We start from the raw sequence: 21019 nt of genomic DNA on the forward strand, positions 1-21019 counted from the left end.
GGCGCGCGCGGCAGGAAGCAGCGGAAACACCTGGGCTCGTGCGAGAGAGAGCGGTGGAAAGCAGCGGCTCGCGAGCGCCTCACCTTCCCCGCTGTGTGGCGTGAAGCTGGAGCACGCAGCCCGGAACCCGCCGCCCCTCCGCTGGGCAGGACCCGAGCAGCCCGCCCTCTGGACCGATGTCCTGGCCGAAATGTCCCGGCACATCTACATACGGAACAAGATAGGCGAGGGCATACAGGCGCCCATCTTCCAGGTAGGTCAGGTGTCTTCACGGCTGTCTGTTTTGCCATATAGCATCGTCGATACGCACTTTGAATGTTACTTTTAGAAAAAAAGTAACATTAAAAGTGCGTATCGACGACACACACTAAGAATGCTGCTTTTTGCTGCGACCAAATTTATGTGTTTTATCAGGGCGGAGAGAAAATGTTTCCGCCTTTTACTCAAAACTCCCAATAACTCTGTAGAAGTTGCCCTGGCTGTGCATATGCCAACAAAAGCTGCATTTGTTCTGACAAAATTAGCAGCATATTTAATATAGTCACACTTGCTGTTGTTAAATCTCCATTTTTTCAGTCGTACACATAACTCGTATAAAGCACATTTAGTCAAATTTTGACTTATTTCTATATTTTTACTTAACATTAGACCCCTTTTGGCTTGCATGAAGGTTGTATTTTAAGTCTTAGGTGTCAGCTAGCCACTTTCCCAGCTTCACAAACTGTACACGTATATAAAATAAGTGTGCTATTTCTTTAAAAGCAGCACAAACTAAGGTTAACAAATGATGTGGTTTGAGAAACAGGAAACCAGATTCTCATGTCAGTCAGTTTCACAGAAGTTTAGTTTAAATAAATGCTTGACTTTGTGTGGAATTTCTGTAAGTACTAATGCTGACAATAAGGATAGTCTATATTTAAAATGCAATCTACAAAATGCTTTACAAGGCAGCAAAATAAAATAGACAAGTCATAGTGTCTAGGTATAGTTGATAACCTATATTCAGAAGTAGTATAAACTGTTCCTAAACTGTTTTATTTTGTTTTTCATTTATTGACGCTTTAATTCATCTCAAATTTTCATTTTTCAGACCTATTGTGCATGCAAAGAGCGTGTTTTCTCCACTTTTCCTTATTAATTCTGAGTTACTTCTGAAATAAAGTGTAATCAAAGAAAATCACATTGGATGCTGTGATGTTTTCAGCATTTGATATCAGTTTATTGCTGTAACAAATGACTCGGATCTAACATTCAAAATGTGCACAGAAGAGAGTCTGTTGGTTGTTTTAATCTGTTTATGTTCTATAGCTAGAAATAGCTCTTTACCTCTAAAAAGAGAATGCCTAACATATTCACAATGAAAAAATATTACAAGCCTACCATGCTACTTTTTTATCCTCATATGTGTTGAAGCATTAATCATATCTCATTTTATCTAACTGAAATAAATAGTGTATAAAACTCTTCCCCTCCTCTGATCATCCGGTTCTGTTTGCTCTGTCGATGCAGCGTTCATTTTAAGCAGCTACATGTTCGTATTTTGTGTTAAAACTGGCTGATTTTGGGCGCTCTACTGATCATTTGAGAGTTAATTAGGAGTATAAATAGCAGGATATTCAAAGGCTTGGTTAACTTCATCCTTCATATCACTTCTTGGCTTGAGCTGAGAGGCAGAAGAGAGATGGTGACCCAGATTAATGGCCCTGTTTTATAAATTCTGGGAAGTAGGTTCTGACTTTTTACCGGTGACATTGTCATTAACTCTGGAGACTTGAACAGAAATGGGGCGAATCACTGGCAGATAATTAATTTAGTTCCCTGGAGATGAACTCTGCTGGTATATTTGGATATTTTGGAAGAGGGAAAAGAAAGAAAGTCCGGAGGTAAGGAGAAAAGTAAGCAAGCAAGACAAATGTGTAGCGCAGAAATGTATGGTTCATGTTGACGTTACATGGTGTGTCATGTGGGTGCTGTGGTTTCAGCTGGCTCTTTGACCTTCTTTGACTTTATTGTGCCATTTATTACAAAAACAGCGTCAGCCAGCTGTTTAAAGTGGACGTTCATGAATGTCAACTTGCATCATGTACACTGCTGTTCAAAAATTTGGGGTCACCCTGGCAATTTCATGCCTTCCCTGCCACTTTTATTCATGTGCTAACAACTGCACAAGGGTTATCAACTCATCAATGAGCCTTTCAACACCACTAGCTGACACAATGTAGCTGGAAATGTTCATCTGTACCCCCATGTAGATATTCCATTAAAAATTTCCAGCTAGAACAGTCATTTACCACATTAACAATGTCTAGACTGTATTTCTGATTCATTTAATGTTATCTTCATTGGAAAAAAAGTGCCTTTCTTTCAAAATTAAGGGGGTTTCTAAGTGATCCCAAACCTTTGATCTGCAGTGTATGAGCAGCAAGTGATAACATGATTTACAGACATGTTGTGGAGGCTGATTGAGGTTTGTGTTTTTTTTCGTACAGGTGAACCGAGGGACTTATTCTAGGAGGAGCCGCCTGAAGAGGTCTGACGGCAGCACCACCTCCACCAGCTTCATCCTCAGACAGGTACTGAGCTGTGAGGAAATGTAGAATAGAAGGCAGTAGTTGTCACTGGTTGTGGAAGTTATGGCTTTACATTTATTCCAGATGAAAGTGTATCAGAGAATTTCTAAAAATATATTGTAGCTCATTAAATATTGGGAACATTTTATAAATCTTAGCCTAGATGTGTGACATTAATCACTCACTGTTGCCTATTTCTGCCTTAAAGAGTCCATGTTATATCTTAAATTGTCAGTCATGACTTTAAGGTTGTTTTAATAGTTATTGTGTGTTGTGTATGATGTCACGTTTTTTTGTTGAAATAATGAAGAGGTTCTTTATGCCTTAAGAAAATAAATATTGATTGCTTTTATTTAATGATGCAAACACTCTGTGAAGTTTGCCACTGCAAGTCAGACTGCATTTTTGATGAAAATGTTTGGCAGTTGTTTTTACCAAATCTTCCATTAGGACATCACTGATACAAGGGTGTTGTGGTCGCTGTCAACTGTAGGGGGCAGCAATCTGCTGTCAGTAGAGGGATGCACTGCACCAATGACCAATGAGTCAAATAAGACTGCAAGTTGATAAAAATGGCACAAAAGATGATGAATTCCTGATTGAACAAAAATCAATACATGCGCAGGTATTTACATTGCTTGTGTTGCCCAGCAAACACTCCAAAACCCCAAAAGACACTTTATCATACACACTGAAAAAAAAAATCAGAAAATACTCACATTTCAGAAACTAATAACACAAGGCAGATTTAATAATTTGTCTTGAAAAGTATGCTGTACAAATATGCTTGTCTTGACTTAAACGATCCATGATCACAGAAGTTTAACCTTCTGAACCCCAAAACTGAAAACGTGTTGTCACAATCGCAAACTTTACACCATTTGTCAGAGAATCGTTGGTCTTGAATCTGTTCTTCTCATCTGTGAGTTGTCGTTCGGTTGGGAAGCTTCAGCAAATCTAAGCTTAAAATCGTGGTGTTTCATCCACATCATCTTATTCTATTTGTGTCAATTAATAATAAACCGTATGGATTTGGAAGAAAAATTGAAACGAAACAAAACTGCACTCAGCTGCAATCAACAGTCATGTGACAAAAATTCTGGGACTATTTAGGTGAATTGCAGTTTAAACATAGCTGATAGGAGAGAAGTGGTAGAAGTAGTCAAATGTCTATAGTATGTAGATCCACCATTGATAACATCAGTGAATATAGTGTTATATGTATTGATTCCATGTTTTTAAATCTGTAAATCAACACTTGGAAAAATGTAGCTTTCTTTTTTATTTTTTAATGATTGCTTGCAATAACTTTAAATTATATTTTTGAGTTTTCTCCTCTTCTCTCCATGATTATGCTGTTTCCATGGAGGTGCAGAACTTTATATTGCAGAGAAAAATGAGTCCACAGTGAGAGGAAATGTGACAGGAACAGAATCTCCTTTATACTGCTTGGGGTTCAGGGAGTTAATTACTGTTGATTGAGTCGTCAAATAATCAATCAGGCAGTTGGTTGGAAGTTACTGAGTAGCACTGAGTAGAATTCAGTGTTTCTCAAACAGAATTTTATTCCTGATTGCGTGGAGAGGACTTTAAAATGGCATTTCGGTCTTGGTTTTGGGAAACATGATGTACAAAAAATACAAATGAACAGTTAAATTAAAAGAATAAAAGAACATAGGTGGGGTGCATTTAGTGTCGTCTTGCTTTAGCCATTGACTACAGTGTCATGTTTAGTTAAATACCCTTAAAACATAAACAGCCCTGTGTTCTAAATGATTATTTTAAGCATTTCTGAACAGATGAAATGTTCATCATGTGGTGCTTGTTTCTCCAATTCCTTTTTTGGTTGTATACTTGTGTCATTCTCAATTTGATTCTCAAGAGGAGATAAACCGGTCCTGCTTTAAATACATGGATGGAACGTACACATTCTCTAGACCTTCGTGTATTATTAGACTAGATTAAATTTATTTTTCTGCGCTCACTAGAGAATAAGCAGAACGAGGATGAGTGGTAACAGGGAAATGGAGGATGCTGCTCCCCTCGATTACTCCTCCATCCCCTTCCCCCCATCACTGCTGCCTCCCCGCACTAAAAAAAAAAAAAAAAAAAAATCAAGGAGAGCGCTCATCCAAGATGAGTGGACAGCCAGCCAGCCAATCAGATCCTTGCACATTGGCTCTGTCATCAGGCTTGGATATTGCTCTGCTGCTGCTGCTGCTGCCGCCTCTGCTGCTCTCGCTGTGTATATGTATATGTGTGTGTCTGTGAGTGTGTGTGTGTGCGTGCGTGTGGAAGCCTGATGAAATGAAATGCCAGGATTGGGCTACCTCCAGGGAGAGCCTCTCCATCCTATAATGTGAGCCAGCCAGCAGCACTCGGGGATCAGGGAGAAGCTGCATCCATCAAGCGACGGGCCTCAGAAGGACCAGGCGTGATCCAACGGGAGGGGAGATTTTTTTTTTTAAATTATTCTTCTCTGCCGTGGAGAGAAGGGATTGTCGTCATCCCCCTATCCATCCTTTTTTTTTCTCTCTAGTGCCCCCTCCTTCCTCCTCCGCCTCCACTCTCATTTTTTCCCCCTCATTCTTCTAGAGGCGCTCGTTGGAATATCAAACCTCCATGTATGACAATTTGTACCTGCATGGATTTGAAGACTCGGAGGCGGTGAGTGTTTGGATGTGTGTGTGAATCTGTTTTCAGGCTCTCCCGCTGTGTGTTTATTGATGGAAGTAGCACACACACACATTCACAAGAGGCCTTTGATGGGTTAGCCAAACGGGTACAGTATAGCGTGATCGTGGGCTGTGCTCGCCTGTAAGGGGGTTGGGAGGGCGGGTAGGTGTTGCTGTGTGTGAAGGGGGTGCACATTAGGCAGATGGCTTCTGATTTTCGGTTATGTTTGCATATTTGGTTGCTGTGTATGTGGCTGCAATCTGCCCTATAAGGCTGTCAGAACGGACATCAGGAAACCACCAAAGCCAGGAGGAGCCATTTAGTGCTCATCTCACTCTGTACCTCTGAGAGATGAGACCGAGCTGTGATTCAAAGACTGCAAAACGTTGATTGCCCATTTCTCCCCTAAGGCCCTCACTGAAATGCTAAATCCTCTCTTGTCAAATTTCAAGCTTTCTTAAAAACATGCAGCTGAGCGTTTCTAATCTGATCCCTGCGACGACGTGGTGCACGGGCTCTGACGAGGCTCGGAGAAACATGCATCGTGATGTCATTAAGTGGATTCTGATGCTGATGAGTCACATGCCGAAGCTACTCCATTGGATAATAGCTCGGATGCTACAGTGCACCTTCAAATCTTCCGCACAGATACACGAGATGATGCTCAGATTTCTAGAAAATTGTGTTGACTAATGCTTTCATACATAGCGTCCACATGCAGTAGTGGACGTTTTCCTGACCGTCCAGCAAGCCGTCCCCTGTACGATAAAGCCCCAAAACACAAGACCTTCATCATGCGACTCCTCCTCCTCCTCCTCATCTGTCCACGTCTTTCAAACTCCACACCCTCAGTTGAAGGCTCAGACTTCCTCTTCTCAATTTGCAATCTCCAAGCTCAAACCAAGATAGCCCTGATGACGATATTATGACATCAACAAGGCTTTTTTTTTCTCCTCCCAGACCTGACAAAGCTTCAACAAAGCCACAGAAGACATTATGTTCTCACAGACCGAGTAGGACTCACGAGTAGTAGACCGAACATGTGTGAAATGAGGGGACTAGCCCTTTAATACAGCTGAAGAAATCATGAACAGCCTGCAGAATCTTCTCTTTTTTTCCATGTTGGAGTGATGTGTATATTTTTCTGTAATCCCTTCATTCTTCGAAATCCTATAAAGACAGAATAATTCTTTGGGACAGGCTGCACACAGTCCAGATGAGCAGTGTGCTGAAGTCAGGCCTTGCTACTGCTGCTAGCTTGTAAAAAAAAAAACAGAAAGTGCTTAGCTGTGATGACTAGCTTGATTGATCTACTCGGGACTAATGGTCTTCCTTAATTGAAGCATCATTAGTGGCTGATTGTTTAGATTAACACAGCAGAAGGAAGCACTTGGTCCAGTCAAAAAAAAAAGTTGCATTAATGGAATTCTTTCTGGGTGGCAGGATGAAATACTGCAAGGTTAGCACGTCTTAAAGCACTAAAGTGGTAAAAAAAAAAATCGCTTCCAGTGTGCAAAAAATGGATCACAAGACAACAAACAAACTAAACTCTAGTATTCTGTTAGTGCAGCTGTAAGCCTGTATGTTGAGCATTATTTAAGCTTAATGAAAGGAGATTAATGAGGAAGCTCAGAAATTAAGTGTATTAATCAATAATGTAATCAACTTTTAGGAGGTTTTGCTGTATATAGATGATGTTTACAATAACCTCAGACTACTTATATAGTATCAGATATTTTATGCATTTGTCCGATTTTCAGCACAAATGAGTCCCTCTGCTTCCCCTGTTTCTGCAATGTTTGCTTATTATTGTGTTGAAGTCTGTAATGTAGTTTGTGTTGTTGGATATTGTAAAAGTTATATCAGTCTAGAATTTTATTTAGTTCTGAAACATGATCAAATATTTTGATTAACTGTAGTTTATTAATAGGCTTGATATGTACAAAATGTTATCGTGATGCCTCCTAGTTTGTCAGGCAGAATTCACATTTTTTCTCTTTTGATAGCAGTTTTCAGGAGGCCAATTGAGGCTTTTGTGTTTACATATAAAATGTCTCTACTGAGACCTGCAGAGATATGGAGATTATTCTGTGGAGATCTCAGAAGTTTGCCGTACTATTTTCTGTCTTTGATTTGCTCTGTTGTAAATCTGACTTAATATCCTGTACTTTGACTTACTCCAAAAACTTAATATCTCATGATTATGATGTATCATGAGTAGTGTTATATTTTTATCAGGCAAAACATTTTTTAGTGCATTTTTTCCTTTCCCTAGTGGACATGCTCTTCCACACTCACATGATGAACCAGGTCTCTGGTGATGCTCTTGAATCTCTGATTATGTTCAAAATAACTTCTATAAATGGACGAGCTGTTTATTGTGAGTCAGTGTCATCCTGAAAGAAGCAGAAATGAGTCTTTTTCTTTCTGGGAGCAGGGATCGTGCTCGTTTCTGTCCTGGATGTGTATTGAGTGTGTGTGGTCATACAAACTGCTGACAGAACAGAAATAGAAATTCCACTTTGTCTGAGATGCTCCTGGCAGTCCGCTCTTTTCTTTATCATCCATTTCACCTGTTCTGCATTCAGAGTGCCAAGCTCCCACTCTGGACTTGGCACCCTGACTGTGAGTTGATGTAAACAGCAAAACGTCAGTCAGTGATCCCATAAAGAATGGTTTAACCTTATTGTGCTCAGCAGTTCAAATGCTTTGGGGTAAAACTATAGCACTGTACGTCCTTGTTTTAAAACTTGACCCATGTCCGCTTGTGACGGTATGTCCTTTTGTGATTTTTTTTTTTTTTTTTTTTTTTTTTTTTGTCTTTTCAGTGAGACTATCGAGGTCATTCGGTTGCATCTGTCCACACAGTTTTCTAACTTTTTTGTAAAGTCCTTGATAGTCGAACTGTGTGGTTTTTACGCTGTAGATTTGCCCTATTACGTGATCCCACATTTGCAGCACTGTGCCTGCTTACTGTTTCTCCAAATGGAAAGCCTCGCTATTTTTAGGTGACTTATAAAGGGCTGTAGTGTTTGCTGCACCAGACACTCCTGACTCACACAGTTTAAGTAACCTATGGCGTGATTTCCATTTGCAGGGCTCAGCTGATTCATATACTAGCAGACCATCAGATTCAGATGTCTCTCTGGAGGAGGAGCGGGAGGTGCAGGCCCAGGTCCAGAGCCAGAGCCCCAGCCAGAGCCAAGGACCGGGACAGAGTCGTCAGGAGAGGGAGCAGCAGGCCGCCATTCAGCTGGAGAGAGCCAAGGTAGCCCACCTGTGACACTGCTCCAATATACCCACCAAGCCCCATTGTTTGCTCTGGAAATAATGTTTTAATGTGTTTTTATTGGTATATAATGTATGACTTTCTGTTACTCACATAGTCTGTGTATCCATCCTCCAGACTAAACCTGTGGCATTTGCTGTAAGGACCAACGTCAGCTATTGTGGAGCTTTGGATGAGGATGTTCCAGTACCAGCCACAGCCATCTCCTTTGACGCCAAGGACTTCCTCCACATAAAAGAGGTATTTGTGTGTGTTTTTGCTTAGTTTTTTTATCTTTTTTTGTAAACATAGCTACTACATATACTGCTATTGGAAACATGAATTTATTAATGCTTTCCATTTTCCTCTTTCTGGTTCCTCCGTTTTTGTTCTCGCGTTTTTAGAAGTTCAACAATGACTGGTGGATCGGTCGGTTAGTGAAGGAGGGCTGCGAGATCGGCTTCATTCCCAGCCCTCTGAAGCTCGAGAACATTCGACTCCAGCAGGAGCAAAAGAGAGGACGAGTCCAAGGGTAAGTAACAGAAAAACGCACTCATCTCATAAACTACACCTCATATGCCCCCAAAAAAGCTGATCTGAAATTACTATTGGAGGCAGTTGAAGGTTTTATACATGTTGAACAACAATTTCATAAAAAATAAATAAAAAAGAATGAGCTGCAAAATCTAGCCGACATACTGTAGTTTGTTTTATTATAAGCAGAACATCACAGTTGGTCAAAAATATCATATGATCGCTGCTTTCATCGCCTTCATTTTGTCTCTGTGCTGAAGCTTATGTTGTGTTCTTAGTTTGTGTTCAAACTGCTGTTTTACTGTAGCTAATGGGGGGTAAAAGTTTAGGACAACATTCTGTCTACAATTTAGGATTTTCAGTTGTCACACAGCTTCATGGGGATTTGGTCACCAATAAGCAAAACAAAGCCAAACGACTTCATACAAAACTGTAGGTAGTAAGTTTGATTGTGACCAGAAATTTTGGTAGATTTTATTTAGGGCTGTAGCGACAGTTGGACACTGTTTCTGAAATTTGAGGGATTTGGAGACCTGTAGAGGATTTACACATATATTTTGCTTAGTGTGGCATTTAAAAGGTACATATTTAGTAATTTGATATTTATTAGACAGCCAGGCATAAAATATATATATATTTTAGGAAGTGTGGAGTTATCTTTAAACTAAAAAAATGAGCTTAGCAGAAACACTGTTCAAAGAAAATATATGGACAAATATTTTGATATTTTCTCATTCATTTTAGTAGTAGGAAGGCAAAACATTTCTAATTTCCAGCGTCTGCAGTGGAAAGACAGGTTGTTTTTGTTAGTTTGACAGTAAAGAGAATGTCTTGGTATTGTAAAGGGAGATAAGTTGACAATAATCATAATTGTGAATTAGAAGAGTGACATGAGTAATGCTTGCTAAAAGTGGAGTTATGCAGTTTGCTTTCGGGCTTGTGGCCTCAGAAATTTTAACATTGTGAAAAAGCTGTTATTTAAAAACTGAATAGTGACTGTAGTCCTCAGTCAAAATGCCAGTTTCTGCTGTAAACATTAAATGTCTTCATTTGTCTCGACACATCCTCCTGAGCAGACCTGGGTTAGACTGATATGATGTGATTTCATCTGATGGGATAGATTCTGCTCATTTACTAGTCTGTTGAACTATAACCTCTGTGACTATATCAGTGTCTCCCCGTGATTTATTTTGAAGTCTACTTTGACCCAGGTCTGCTCATGACTCATGCCTATTTACTCCATCCCTTGTACTACTGATGACTGTAGCAGTCAAACGGTTTCAATAGCTGTAATTAGCTTCTGTGTGTGTGTGTATAATGTGTCTTGAATGTTCTGTCATCCAGAGTTTGTAATGTAACTCACATGCACTTCCTCAAGCCTTGCTGTTGAGTTTAATACTAATCTTACCAGACTGCAGCGCTTCAGTGCTTCACTTACTAGGTGGGCTTCTGTGGCTTTTTGTCACCAAGCCTCACAGACAGAGAAAGACATGCTAACTCTAATAAGCAGGACTGAACTTTCACTGTAAATGGTAGCACTATGTGACTTACTATGCTGACTTACAGAGATGCTCGAAATTCTCTTTTATAATTCTTATGTTTTAATTTTTTAAATGTAAAATACGCCTCGTCATGTAAATTCTACTACCTACTTCTTCTGTTGCAGTCACAGAGACATTGTATAAAAGCACAAGAAAATAAAAGCTCTGCAAATACAGATACATATAAATGGCATTAGTATACAGATACCGCACATATAGAGTGGCTGCTTCTGTTCACCCTGGTTCAGTTTTCTTTGTAGACAATTAGACAAAATGTCACTAAAATTCAGTTTTGATAGAAATTGGCAAAAAGAACTAAACCAGTAAACTTGATCCAATTTGGAAACTCTTAGGATTTGCTACCACCTCTAAAATACATTACCATATTTATTTATTATTTATATATAATTTGTTAAGTGTACTGTTCAACATTAAGTTGTCGATACCCTTCATCACTTTGGTTTTAAAAGCAGCAGCTACTCTCTGCCAACACAGTTAGCTCCTGGCCTTTTGTTAGCATCTGAAAACCTTAGTTTAGCATTAGCATTTATTCTCGGGGAGCAGGCTAAAACCAGGCACATCGTTCACAACTCGATGAGCCGTCAGCAAACACACCTGTAACTCCATCTCACTAAACAGTAAGAGGCTCAAACTGGTGGCACAATTAGGTACTACAGCACATGTACAAGACATTTCTGACAGTTTAAACAGTGTCTTCTGCCTTATCAGTTAACATATTATAATCAATTAAATGATGGCTGGTAATTAATTGATAAATAGTTATTAATTTACATACCTAGTCGGAGCTGTTTTCTACTTTTTGTCCATGTTTTTCTTAAGAACTCAGCTGCCCTTCACTGTTGTCAGTTAATGCACAGGGGAAAAGTTTGAAATATTTAAATTCTGATAAAATTCTATTGTTTCTAATTTCTGGATGTGGAAGACCAATGTTAACAATGAAGTCTCTGTCTGTTAATGTAAAAAAACAAGGTATAATTCTTGATGTGTGAGGCACTAATCTATAACAAACTGTTCTTCGTGTTGTGGTTGCTGTGTCTGTTATCGTGTCACTTTGCAAATGTTGTGAATAATCCAGCACTAAACATAGTTTAAAAGTGTACTTTTGAGTACAGTCTGCATAAATTTGGGTTTTTACAGCATTTTGATTGCTGCAAAATTTACATGTGTGTCAATGTCGTCATTAAATGCTTTGTCAGCTGCAAATCAGCAAATCGTATGACTCGATTGGACTATGAGATTGAAATCACAGGTCCATAAAATTTCAATGTATGATATCTTTGGTGTACATTTTCATCTTCTGCTGCCAGCAGATTGTCCCTGTCAGGTTGCAGCGAGTAAACATATTAAAATGTAGATATATAAGTAAGTATATGCAAGTAAGTCTGCTAAATGATGAATGAGTGGACCACACACTGAATAAAAAGGACTAGTGTTAACCTCTTTCCTCCAACTCAGACTTTGTCCCTACTGCTGCTGCTGTGTTTTTAAAGATAAATGCCCAGTGTCAGACGTTAATAGTTTTACCTCCCGTGGATTAAAATGGAGGCTTCTTATTTACCCTGTTGCCATGGTGACATGTACTATCAAAGCGTGATCGATGATGACTTTTTTTCGTTCATACACTTGGTTCAGAATTTTCAGGCTGATGTTTATATTCTGTTAATAGTTGTAAAATGTACAGTTTAGATGGTGATCAAGGGTCTGAAAATAATTGCAAATTAAATCATAACAATCTAATAAAAGAATCACTATGAATCTTTATATGTTGTCAGTATTTGTATAATAATTACTAAATACCTTTACTTATATAGACTAAGACTTATGACATCAATAGACTACCTGTCTTGTCAACCTTGCAATTTGTGACGCTGATTTGAAGACAATAACCCCAAAATAGTAATTTCAGTGTTAAGATTTAACATTTAATAACTTATATTTACTGCAAATCAGGCACAACTTGAATGTATTTTTGTAATGTCTTCCTTTTATCCTCTCAGAACAGAAGTGTTGTCACATATCTGCTCCATTCCTCTGCAGTAAATGACCAGTTTAATTCTTAGCGGTTTATTCATTGTCGTTTTCTGCATTAATGCCATGGTGTTTCTCTGTCTTTCTTTATCCCTTCTTGTCTTTTCCAGTAAGTCTGGAGGGAACTCTTCTTCCAGTGTAGAGGATGAGGTATCTGCCTCTATCCGACCACTCATTTCTTCGGCAGGTGAGAGCATCGGACAGGGGGAGAGGGCTGTTAATAGCCAGCTGCCGGCTTAGAGCCAAGCTTCCTGAGCCACAACAACATAGAGAGAATAAGACTCTAAAGCCTTCCCATGTCTCTGCATAGAGCATAAGTTCACTGCGTAGAGTTGTTGGTACATTTTCCCATGATCCTCCTCTTCCTCCAGTTGAGGACTGCAGGCGCTCTGAGACTGGGGCTTACCACAGTGTGAACCCAACGACAAGACTATGACCCCCCCCTCTGAAGTGCACTCATGTGACTTTGTGAATATAACCTTAGGACAATAGAAATAAGTTTTTTTTGTTCATATTAAATTATGCCAGTTATCGTTGATAGGTTTCATTTGTTATGAATTGTGATGAAACGCTCCGTGAAGCATGTTTTCTGAGATATTCTAGTGACGCCTCCTGTGGCTGCAGCTACTGACGACACTGTCACTGTCTTCTCTCCCCTCCTACAGGAAAGCAGAAACAGAAAGTGGTAAGTTGGTGACGGTAAAGCCCACTCATTTACCATCCACCCGACTCTTGTTGCCGTCATCATAAAATGACATTAACTAGTAGCACTGACCGGGAGTTAGTCTCATGTCATAAAATACTTCAGCCCTACTGAAGTATGCAGACTCAAAACATCACCTTTCCTGTGACGCCAAAGTACTGCCTCAACTGCAGCTTATTACACATTTTAATTGGCATAACTTGGAGAAAATGTCAGGCATTTCACAAGTGATTTCACACGTGTATTATACTAGATGAATTTCTCGAAGAGTAGACAAAAAGACAAGTCTCACACTTTCGGGAACCAGCTCAAAAACCTGCCAGTAACCCTAAAGCTCACTTATTAATACCATATTTGTTGAATACAAACAAAAAAAGTAAAATCTATAATTTGTAGTTTTAAAGGGAGTTATTTATATGCTGGGCTGTTTTGTTGCCAAACTTTGAAGAGAAAACAACCTGCTTTCAATATTTATACTGACCTAATTGAAGTTTTTGAATTTGCAGAGAGAGCATACCAAAATGCAAGTAATATAAATCTCATTTGATTACAAATCAGGGCAGGAGGGGTTACCTTGTTTAATATCTAACAAAAGTGAGAATTTTATATGTAGAGAGGTGTTGCTCTTCACCCAGGCTTGTTAGCAGTGGCAGTAGAGGTTTGTATCTTAAAGGTAGAGCTAGAAGAAAGGACTTGGGATGCAAATTTTAGCTGCTGAAATTCTTTTGGCAGGGAAATTGTGTTGACAGAACATTCATTGCAATGTAAGAGTAGAATTTTTAAACTAAAATTAAAACAAGTGAGGATCCAATAACTAAACCTGACTACCCTGAATGTTAAGAGGAAACACTCCCATCACATGAGCTTGTCAGTTTCTATGCTTACAGAGATAGATGAGTGCAAGGAAATAGAGGCAATAATTGATCATTATTGTTGCATTTTATTAGCAGTTGCATACCTCATTGCAAAATGTGACCACTGCTGAATACTTAATGTTAAACCTGAAATACCACTTAATGTACAGCACACAATTATTTCACTTTGGCAGTCATCAACCGGAGTTTATGTGGTTTAAATCCCCCTGTATGAAATTACAGCACATCATTTCAAATGGTGTATTTCCACAACATTCCTTTTTCCTATTTCACAAATTTAGATACAAAATTTTCGTCTCATGTTTAAAAAAAAAGTTGCTCAATCTCAGTCAGTGTTATGCAGCTGAAATGTAAAGTATATTAATGTTAACTTAGTCATGTCACGGTCTTCCTCAGTGGATGAAGTTTGCTCAGTTGTCGTGCAGACGTCCCACTATTTGTGACACGGCTGTCTCCATAGCAACTAAGCAAACTGCATTGACTCAGAAAGGCCGTGAGGTGCATTTGACAGTCCTTTATACTGCCGTCTCCAACATCGTGAATAAAACTTAATGTGTAACCCAAAATCAGTATTTCCTAATTTTGTAAGCCACAGAAAAATACTTTGCATCAGTCTTTTGGAATTACACAAATAAATACTGGAAACCTTGTGGTATTTAAATTCCAACAATAAGTACACAGTAGTGAATAAATTTCATATTAAAGTGTTCTCTGCTGCTCTTGCCATCTGTGTGTTCTATTTACAGTGCCATTTTTTTCTGTAAAATGATCAGTTTTAGCTATCTTTACATAACATAGAAATAGAGAGTTAATGTATAGTATTATTTAATATTAAAATGTAATTTATTCAGAGAAATCTTTCCATCGTGCTTGTCAGCTTTGCATCTTTAAATGAATCTGTTTACATAGCTACATGATACCTAGTGTTTCCACTTTGGCATAGTTCTGTGTCGTGATGGTGCTACTTCTTTTTGTGAAACTGGGTTAGACTGTACTTTTGTGGCTATTTTTATAAAATCTGTGTCATATCCATCCATCTATGTAGCAAATGATAAAACATTTGTTAGCTGGTCAAAATGTAACAACCACATTTTGGAGCTAAATATAAGTAATCCAAGAAGTCATTCACTTGCTGTAAGATGTGTGAATTGCTTTAAAATATGCAATTATGATCATATGTTTTAGGAACAATATCAGTCAAGTCTTTTTTTTTTTTATTACATTTTGGCAAATTAACACATCATTTGCTACATCCACATTGCGAAATTCCAACCTGCCATTTAACACATCTGATTGTAAACTCAGCTTGGCTTTATGTTAAACTGTGTGGATTGATCTTGTATCAGTTTCCTTGTATGTGACGAGTCCACTGCTGCTTCTTTGTGTTCGCAGACGGAGCACATCCCCCCGTACGATGTGGTTCCCTCCATGAGGCCCGTAGTGCTGGTGGGACCCTCGCTCAAAGGATATGAGGTGAGCTGCGTGTCCTTGCGATCGAATCGAGAACCCACTCACACATTTTCACTCTCGTCAGTGATTAGAAGCCATGAATAGCGCTGAATGTGAATGCTGCCAGTGCTAACAGGACAAGAATACACCAAGCAGATGAGTCTTGTGCATCTTCCCCTAAGTCCCCCAAAATAGCTCGCTGTTGGCGCAGTTATTATGAGTGTGTCATCGCCCACGTAACATCCAGATTGCAGCCAGACTAACGAGGAGACTGAAGAGGTCAGATGAAAATATGTTGAGTAATTGGCAGATTTTGGCTTTCCTGTAAAGAGCATCCTCCTTTTAATTGCCTTATTGCTTTCATTACTGTCTATAAATATACTGTGTGCGCAGGCTGCAAAGAAAACTATAATTGTCTCAAAGCACTTTCTTGATGAGGTGTATCTACAGTTTCACATATTTGGCTCTTTCGGTGCTACATTCTCCACTGTGTTCACCTGTTAGTAGCCCACTGTGTGTTTACGGTTGGAGCTGGAAGTGCAGACTAATTAGAGTGAATTTTTCAATGAAAACAGCTCCCTGCTGCTGGAAACAACCCTACGGAAGTTAAAACAGAACAAAACCAATAAAGACACAGGCTGCAAAACCAAAACAATTAGCTAAAATTGCCTGAAAAGCTGGGAGAAATCCAAGTTTAACGTACAATTCTCTGTGGGCTAATCACTACGAGGGGCCACTTTATTATTTGGAATTTATTAAAAAAAGCATTATTGGAGCTTTAGAAAAGCTACTTCTTACAGTCTGGACTCAGTAACTAAATGGTTAAAGCTCAGGCTTTGTTTCTTACCCCTTGTTTCCATTTCTGCCTTTTCACTGTCTAATAATGGCAAAAATGCCCAAAATAATAATTAATGCACTGATATAGGCTGTCCCTAAAGTCTGGACACATAGACAGAAATATATATTTTCAGGACATGAAATTTTTAACAACATTTAAATTAATATATTGATTTTGATATATATTTGATAATTAATCAAATAGTCATATTTAATCTGTGGAGGCAAAATCGTTCTGGAGACATGACATTTCTTACGTGTTCAGGCTTTAGGAACACCCTGTAATGGCTAAATGAAAAAATACCATCTACAAAATACTTAAATACATACACAACAGTGAATTTCATCACCGCAGTTGGTCACACGGTACCTGTTTAAGTAGACGATGTGCATCCATCCTGCTTATTCACACGAGGCATCAGATATCGTTGTGGTTTTTTAGCAGCAGAAGAAATGCCATCTGTCTTGTGTTCCTGGATTTGCCTGATGGACGGCGGCTTATTCATATTGGGGATCATGGGGGGAGCTGGAGCCAATCCCAGCATGCACTGGGCAGCAGGCAGGGAAAGCGCTGTGGACGGATTATCAGCCTATTACAGTCCGAGCACATTTGCACCAACATTCCCCCCCCATTCTAATTATGAGCCTTCTATCAAATGATGTAGTTCGGCTGTAAACGGCACAGAGAGAACCAGCTGATAATAATGCAATAGATGGACACAATACTAAAACATTATGATTTATTGAACTTTTTTTTCACCAGGAAAGCCTCAGGGAGATAGACAAGATACAGAGGAATAAAATTAGTCAAACTAAATCATGCAAAAGAAATCTCAATTAAATTGAAATCATACTATGTAATGGTGAATTTCATGTAAACATTACTCTGATAAAAGTATACCTTTTGCACTTTCATGTAACAAAGTATCCACAAAAACTAAGACCTCTTTAAAACTAATCACTTCTGTCTTTTGCCAACATTTTGCCTTTTCTATGCAGGTAACAGACATGATGCAGAAAGCGCTATTTGACTTTCTCAAGCACAGATTTGATGGCAGGTAAGACATCTGTGTTTAGTTACTCATGCCAGTGTGGGATTGCTTGCCAACTGTCACATATTGCACACCACCTATTAATAATTTCCTCTCCTAATTCAATAAATGCTGATCAAAATATAAAGATGTTTGCAGAAGGAAATTCTCATGACTGTTTTTTTCTATCATGGATAAAACTTTACATTACGTTGCATTTACCGCTGAATTTGTTTCCATGGTAATAGTGTGCATCTTTCTTTTTTTTTTTTACAGGATATCTATCACACGAGTTACAGCAGATATATCTTTGGCTAAGAGGTCTGTTCTCAACAACCCCAGTAAGAGAGCCATAATTGAAAGATCCAACACTCGCTCCAGTTTGGGTGAGAAAACTGTCTTCCACTGTCCATATTAACGTGTTAGAATACACATTAAGGCTTAGCATGTTTTGCATGTGTGCTGTTAACTGGAGAAGCTAAATCAACCAACTGAATATTAGACAAAAATGGCAGGTTAGAGGTTTACATAGAGGCTGAAGAAATGTCTTTAACAGCTTTCTTATTTACATAAAGAGCAGCAAACCTGTTGGGTGAATTAATTCATTGTTTAGAGATCATGTAACTGTCTAAATGTGGATTGTTTTGTGCTTGAATCGTGTTTTGTTGCATCAGCTGAGGTGCAAAGTGAGATCGAGAGGATCTTTGAGTTGGCGCGATCTCTGCAGTTGGTGGTGCTTGACGCCGACACCATCAACCACCCAGCCCAGCTCCTCAAGACCTCCCTGGCCCCGATTATCGTCCACGTTAAAGTCTCTTCGCCAAAGGTACCCAGAACATGAAACCCCCGAAAAACCCAAAGCACTTCAGTGCTGTCAAATTCATTTTAAGTTTCTTTGATGAGCTTACTAGAAAATTGTGGGTTTTATGGACTAATAATCATCATTTCCAGCCTGGACAAAACGGCATACAAAAGTCATTCAGTTGGAGACAAACAGCAAGAGCACCTAAACATTTTTAAGGTAACAGTCTCTGTTAGATTGATATTTCCCCTCCACAGGTGCACAAATGTTACCTCAAAACCAGCATGAAATACTTAAAAGCCTCTGATTAACATGCAAGGCTTTCTAATTAGTGTGTGGAGTCAGTCCTGAAGTAATCTGCACTAAGTACTCTGCATCCTTGGCACCTTTGCATGGAAGAGTTTGTCTGCTGCACTTCTACAGCAGTGAACACTCAGATAAGTTGTTTGTGTCTGAGGGGTTAAGCAAACTGACATGTTCACTCTGGGGAGTCTCCCAGAGCACTAACACTTCTGTTACAAAGTGTTGTCAGTTTTTCGATTGAAGCAGGTCACTCTTATAAGAATGATCACATGCCGGTCAGGTGAAGCCTGCACGTGTTCTACACCACACTCAGAGCATGCAAAATGTCTGCAAAACTGACCAGTGTATACACTAATCAGAAATTTCATTTCGGTATAGAAACACTGTCGGACATCTTTTGTAATTGCTTACTGTTTGTAGTTTTAGGACTGTAGTTAACCAAAGAAAATGGATTGTTTTTTGATTATTTGCAGACAAAAAAAGCTTGTTATTTCTAGATGCACTGAGTGTAATCTACCTAAGCATAAATTAATTATGAATGAACATAAAAACTACTATTTGCAGCATATTAAATCATGGTAGCCTTTTTATTTTGTACTAAAATGATAAAAACAGACTCAGAGCAGACCATCATGTATCCTCCCATATCATTTGATTTTTGAAATCATCAGCTGTTAAGTATTGATTAATATAGCACAGACAAATTAGCCTACTATTTGCAGATGATGCTAGTTGTTGAGTTGCGATGTGCAAACTGCTTTTTGCAAAACTTGCCCTCTACTTTTTGGCCATGCATTTTAACACAGTGTAACTTCACCAACAAACTATCAAAAACAATGAATGAATCCTTCAAGCTATTAATGTTTCTGCTTATGAAAGTGACGTCGGCAATTGTCGTGCCAATGGACACTTGGTCAGATAAAAGTCAATTAATCTACACATTCATTCACTTCATGGTTATTCCTATTCTCAATGTGTTATGTCGATTAAAAGTGAACAGACACAAATATATTAAGTATACACAGCAATCAGTTAATGGCCTGCCATGTGTAATTTTTATTTCTAGAAAGTAACGGATGCAAAGACTTGGGCTCACTGTCCTCAGCTGTAGTTTAAGCTCTGGTCAGACCAGGCCACAATAAAACCAAAAAGGATTTATTTTCTTGTTTTAATGGGAAAATCTGTTAAGATGAGTATTTATTTTTCTGTCAAATGCAATATGAGCATTCACCATGTCAGCAATTTATGTTGGCAATCCTATGACTGGCTCTGTTAAGTCTCTACATACACAAGCAAATTTAGTTGAATTACAGCTCCTGCCTTAAGGGTTACCAGGTGACCTGAAACAAGCGCACCCAGAGCTGCGATACATTTGGTTCACGCTTCACACACTCTCCTCCTCTGCAATCCAGGTTCTGCAGAGGCTAGTCAAGTCCAGAGGGAAGTCCCAGAGCAAACACCTGAATGTCCAGCTTGTGGCAGCAGACAAATTGGCCCAGTGTCCACCGGTAAGTGGCCGTCCTCATGTCCCAGACAGTGGCGTGTTGGTCTTCAACTTTGACTATTTTCTGTGTCCAAAGAATGTTCCACAAATACACTACCAGCCAAATATTTGGACACACTCTTCTCATTCAATGCTTTTTATTTATTTATATTATTTTGTAGATTAATCCTGAAGATGAACACTTTTTTGTTTACACCATTATTCGGTATGTATTATTTTATAGTTTTGATGTCTTCAGTTTTAATCTGCAAAATAATTCAATCAAAACCATTGAGTGAGAAGGTGTGTCCAAGCTTTTGACTGGTAGTGTATGAAGATGTTTTATCTTAAGCTCAAATAAATATCTTGTGCCTTAAACCCAAATGTGGAAGTAGCTGGATCTGTTTTAGTTTTTGCGAGAAATTTTCTAGAACAAGCTAACAGATTTTATCCGCAGGTTTTCCTCCAAAATGTAATGCAACCAGTTCTGTTTTAACACACTTCACTTAGTGTTTTATTTTATCTTCTCTGTAAATAGTGTAAGTTGTTCACAAACAACACTAATATCATTCTTTACACCGTGCATGGAAATGCAGCAAACCACACATGCACTATCAGAGTGGACATCTTCTCTTATTTTCCTTCCTGCGACCATCTGCTGCTAACAGGAAATGTTTGACATCATCCTGGATGAGAACCAGCTGGAGGACGCCTGTGAGCATCTCGCCGAATACCTCGAGGCCTACTGGAAAGCAACCCACACCTCGATGGCCACCCCTCTAAACCCCCTGCTGGGACGCAACCTGGGCCCCACCACACTCACCCCCTACCCCACCAGCATCTCTGGACTGCAGGTACACTTCCACTCACCTCAGGCTCCTTTATGGGAATGTTTTAG

The 21019-nt window shown here is 39.0% G+C and overlaps 1 protein-coding gene across 4 annotated transcripts in view; it reads left to right on the plus strand.

Moving 5' to 3' along the window:
* The window catches only part of LOC110962372 (voltage-dependent L-type calcium channel subunit beta-4-like), a 27347-nt gene continuing 6328 nt past the window's right edge, over positions 1-21019 (plus strand). The window contains exons 1-13 of one of the 4 annotated variants that reach the window (XM_022210312.2): positions 1-253; positions 2490-2573; positions 8344-8514; positions 8653-8775; positions 8919-9046; positions 12749-12825; positions 13304-13323; positions 15609-15689; positions 17502-17560; positions 17810-17919; positions 18208-18359; positions 20051-20146; positions 20790-20975. In XM_022210312.2, the coding sequence (XP_022066004.1) occupies positions 191-253; positions 2490-2573; positions 8344-8514; positions 8653-8775; positions 8919-9046; positions 12749-12825; positions 13304-13323; positions 15609-15689; positions 17502-17560; positions 17810-17919; positions 18208-18359; positions 20051-20146; positions 20790-20975 (1350 nt within the window). In that variant the 5' untranslated portion in view covers positions 1-190. Of the gene's footprint in view, positions 254-2489; positions 2574-4744; positions 5238-8343; positions 8515-8652; positions 8776-8918; positions 9047-12748; positions 12826-13303; positions 13324-15608; positions 15690-17501; positions 17561-17809; positions 17920-18207; positions 18360-20050; positions 20147-20789; positions 20976-21019 lie in introns of those variants that run through there. The other 3 variants (XM_022210311.2, XM_022210314.2, XM_022210313.2) reach the window with 3 other exon arrangements.

This window comes from Acanthochromis polyacanthus, chromosome 22 (genome assembly GCF_021347895.1).
Source record: "Acanthochromis polyacanthus isolate Apoly-LR-REF ecotype Palm Island chromosome 22, KAUST_Apoly_ChrSc, whole genome shotgun sequence".
Classification (NCBI taxonomy): domain Eukaryota; kingdom Metazoa; phylum Chordata; class Actinopteri; family Pomacentridae; genus Acanthochromis; species Acanthochromis polyacanthus.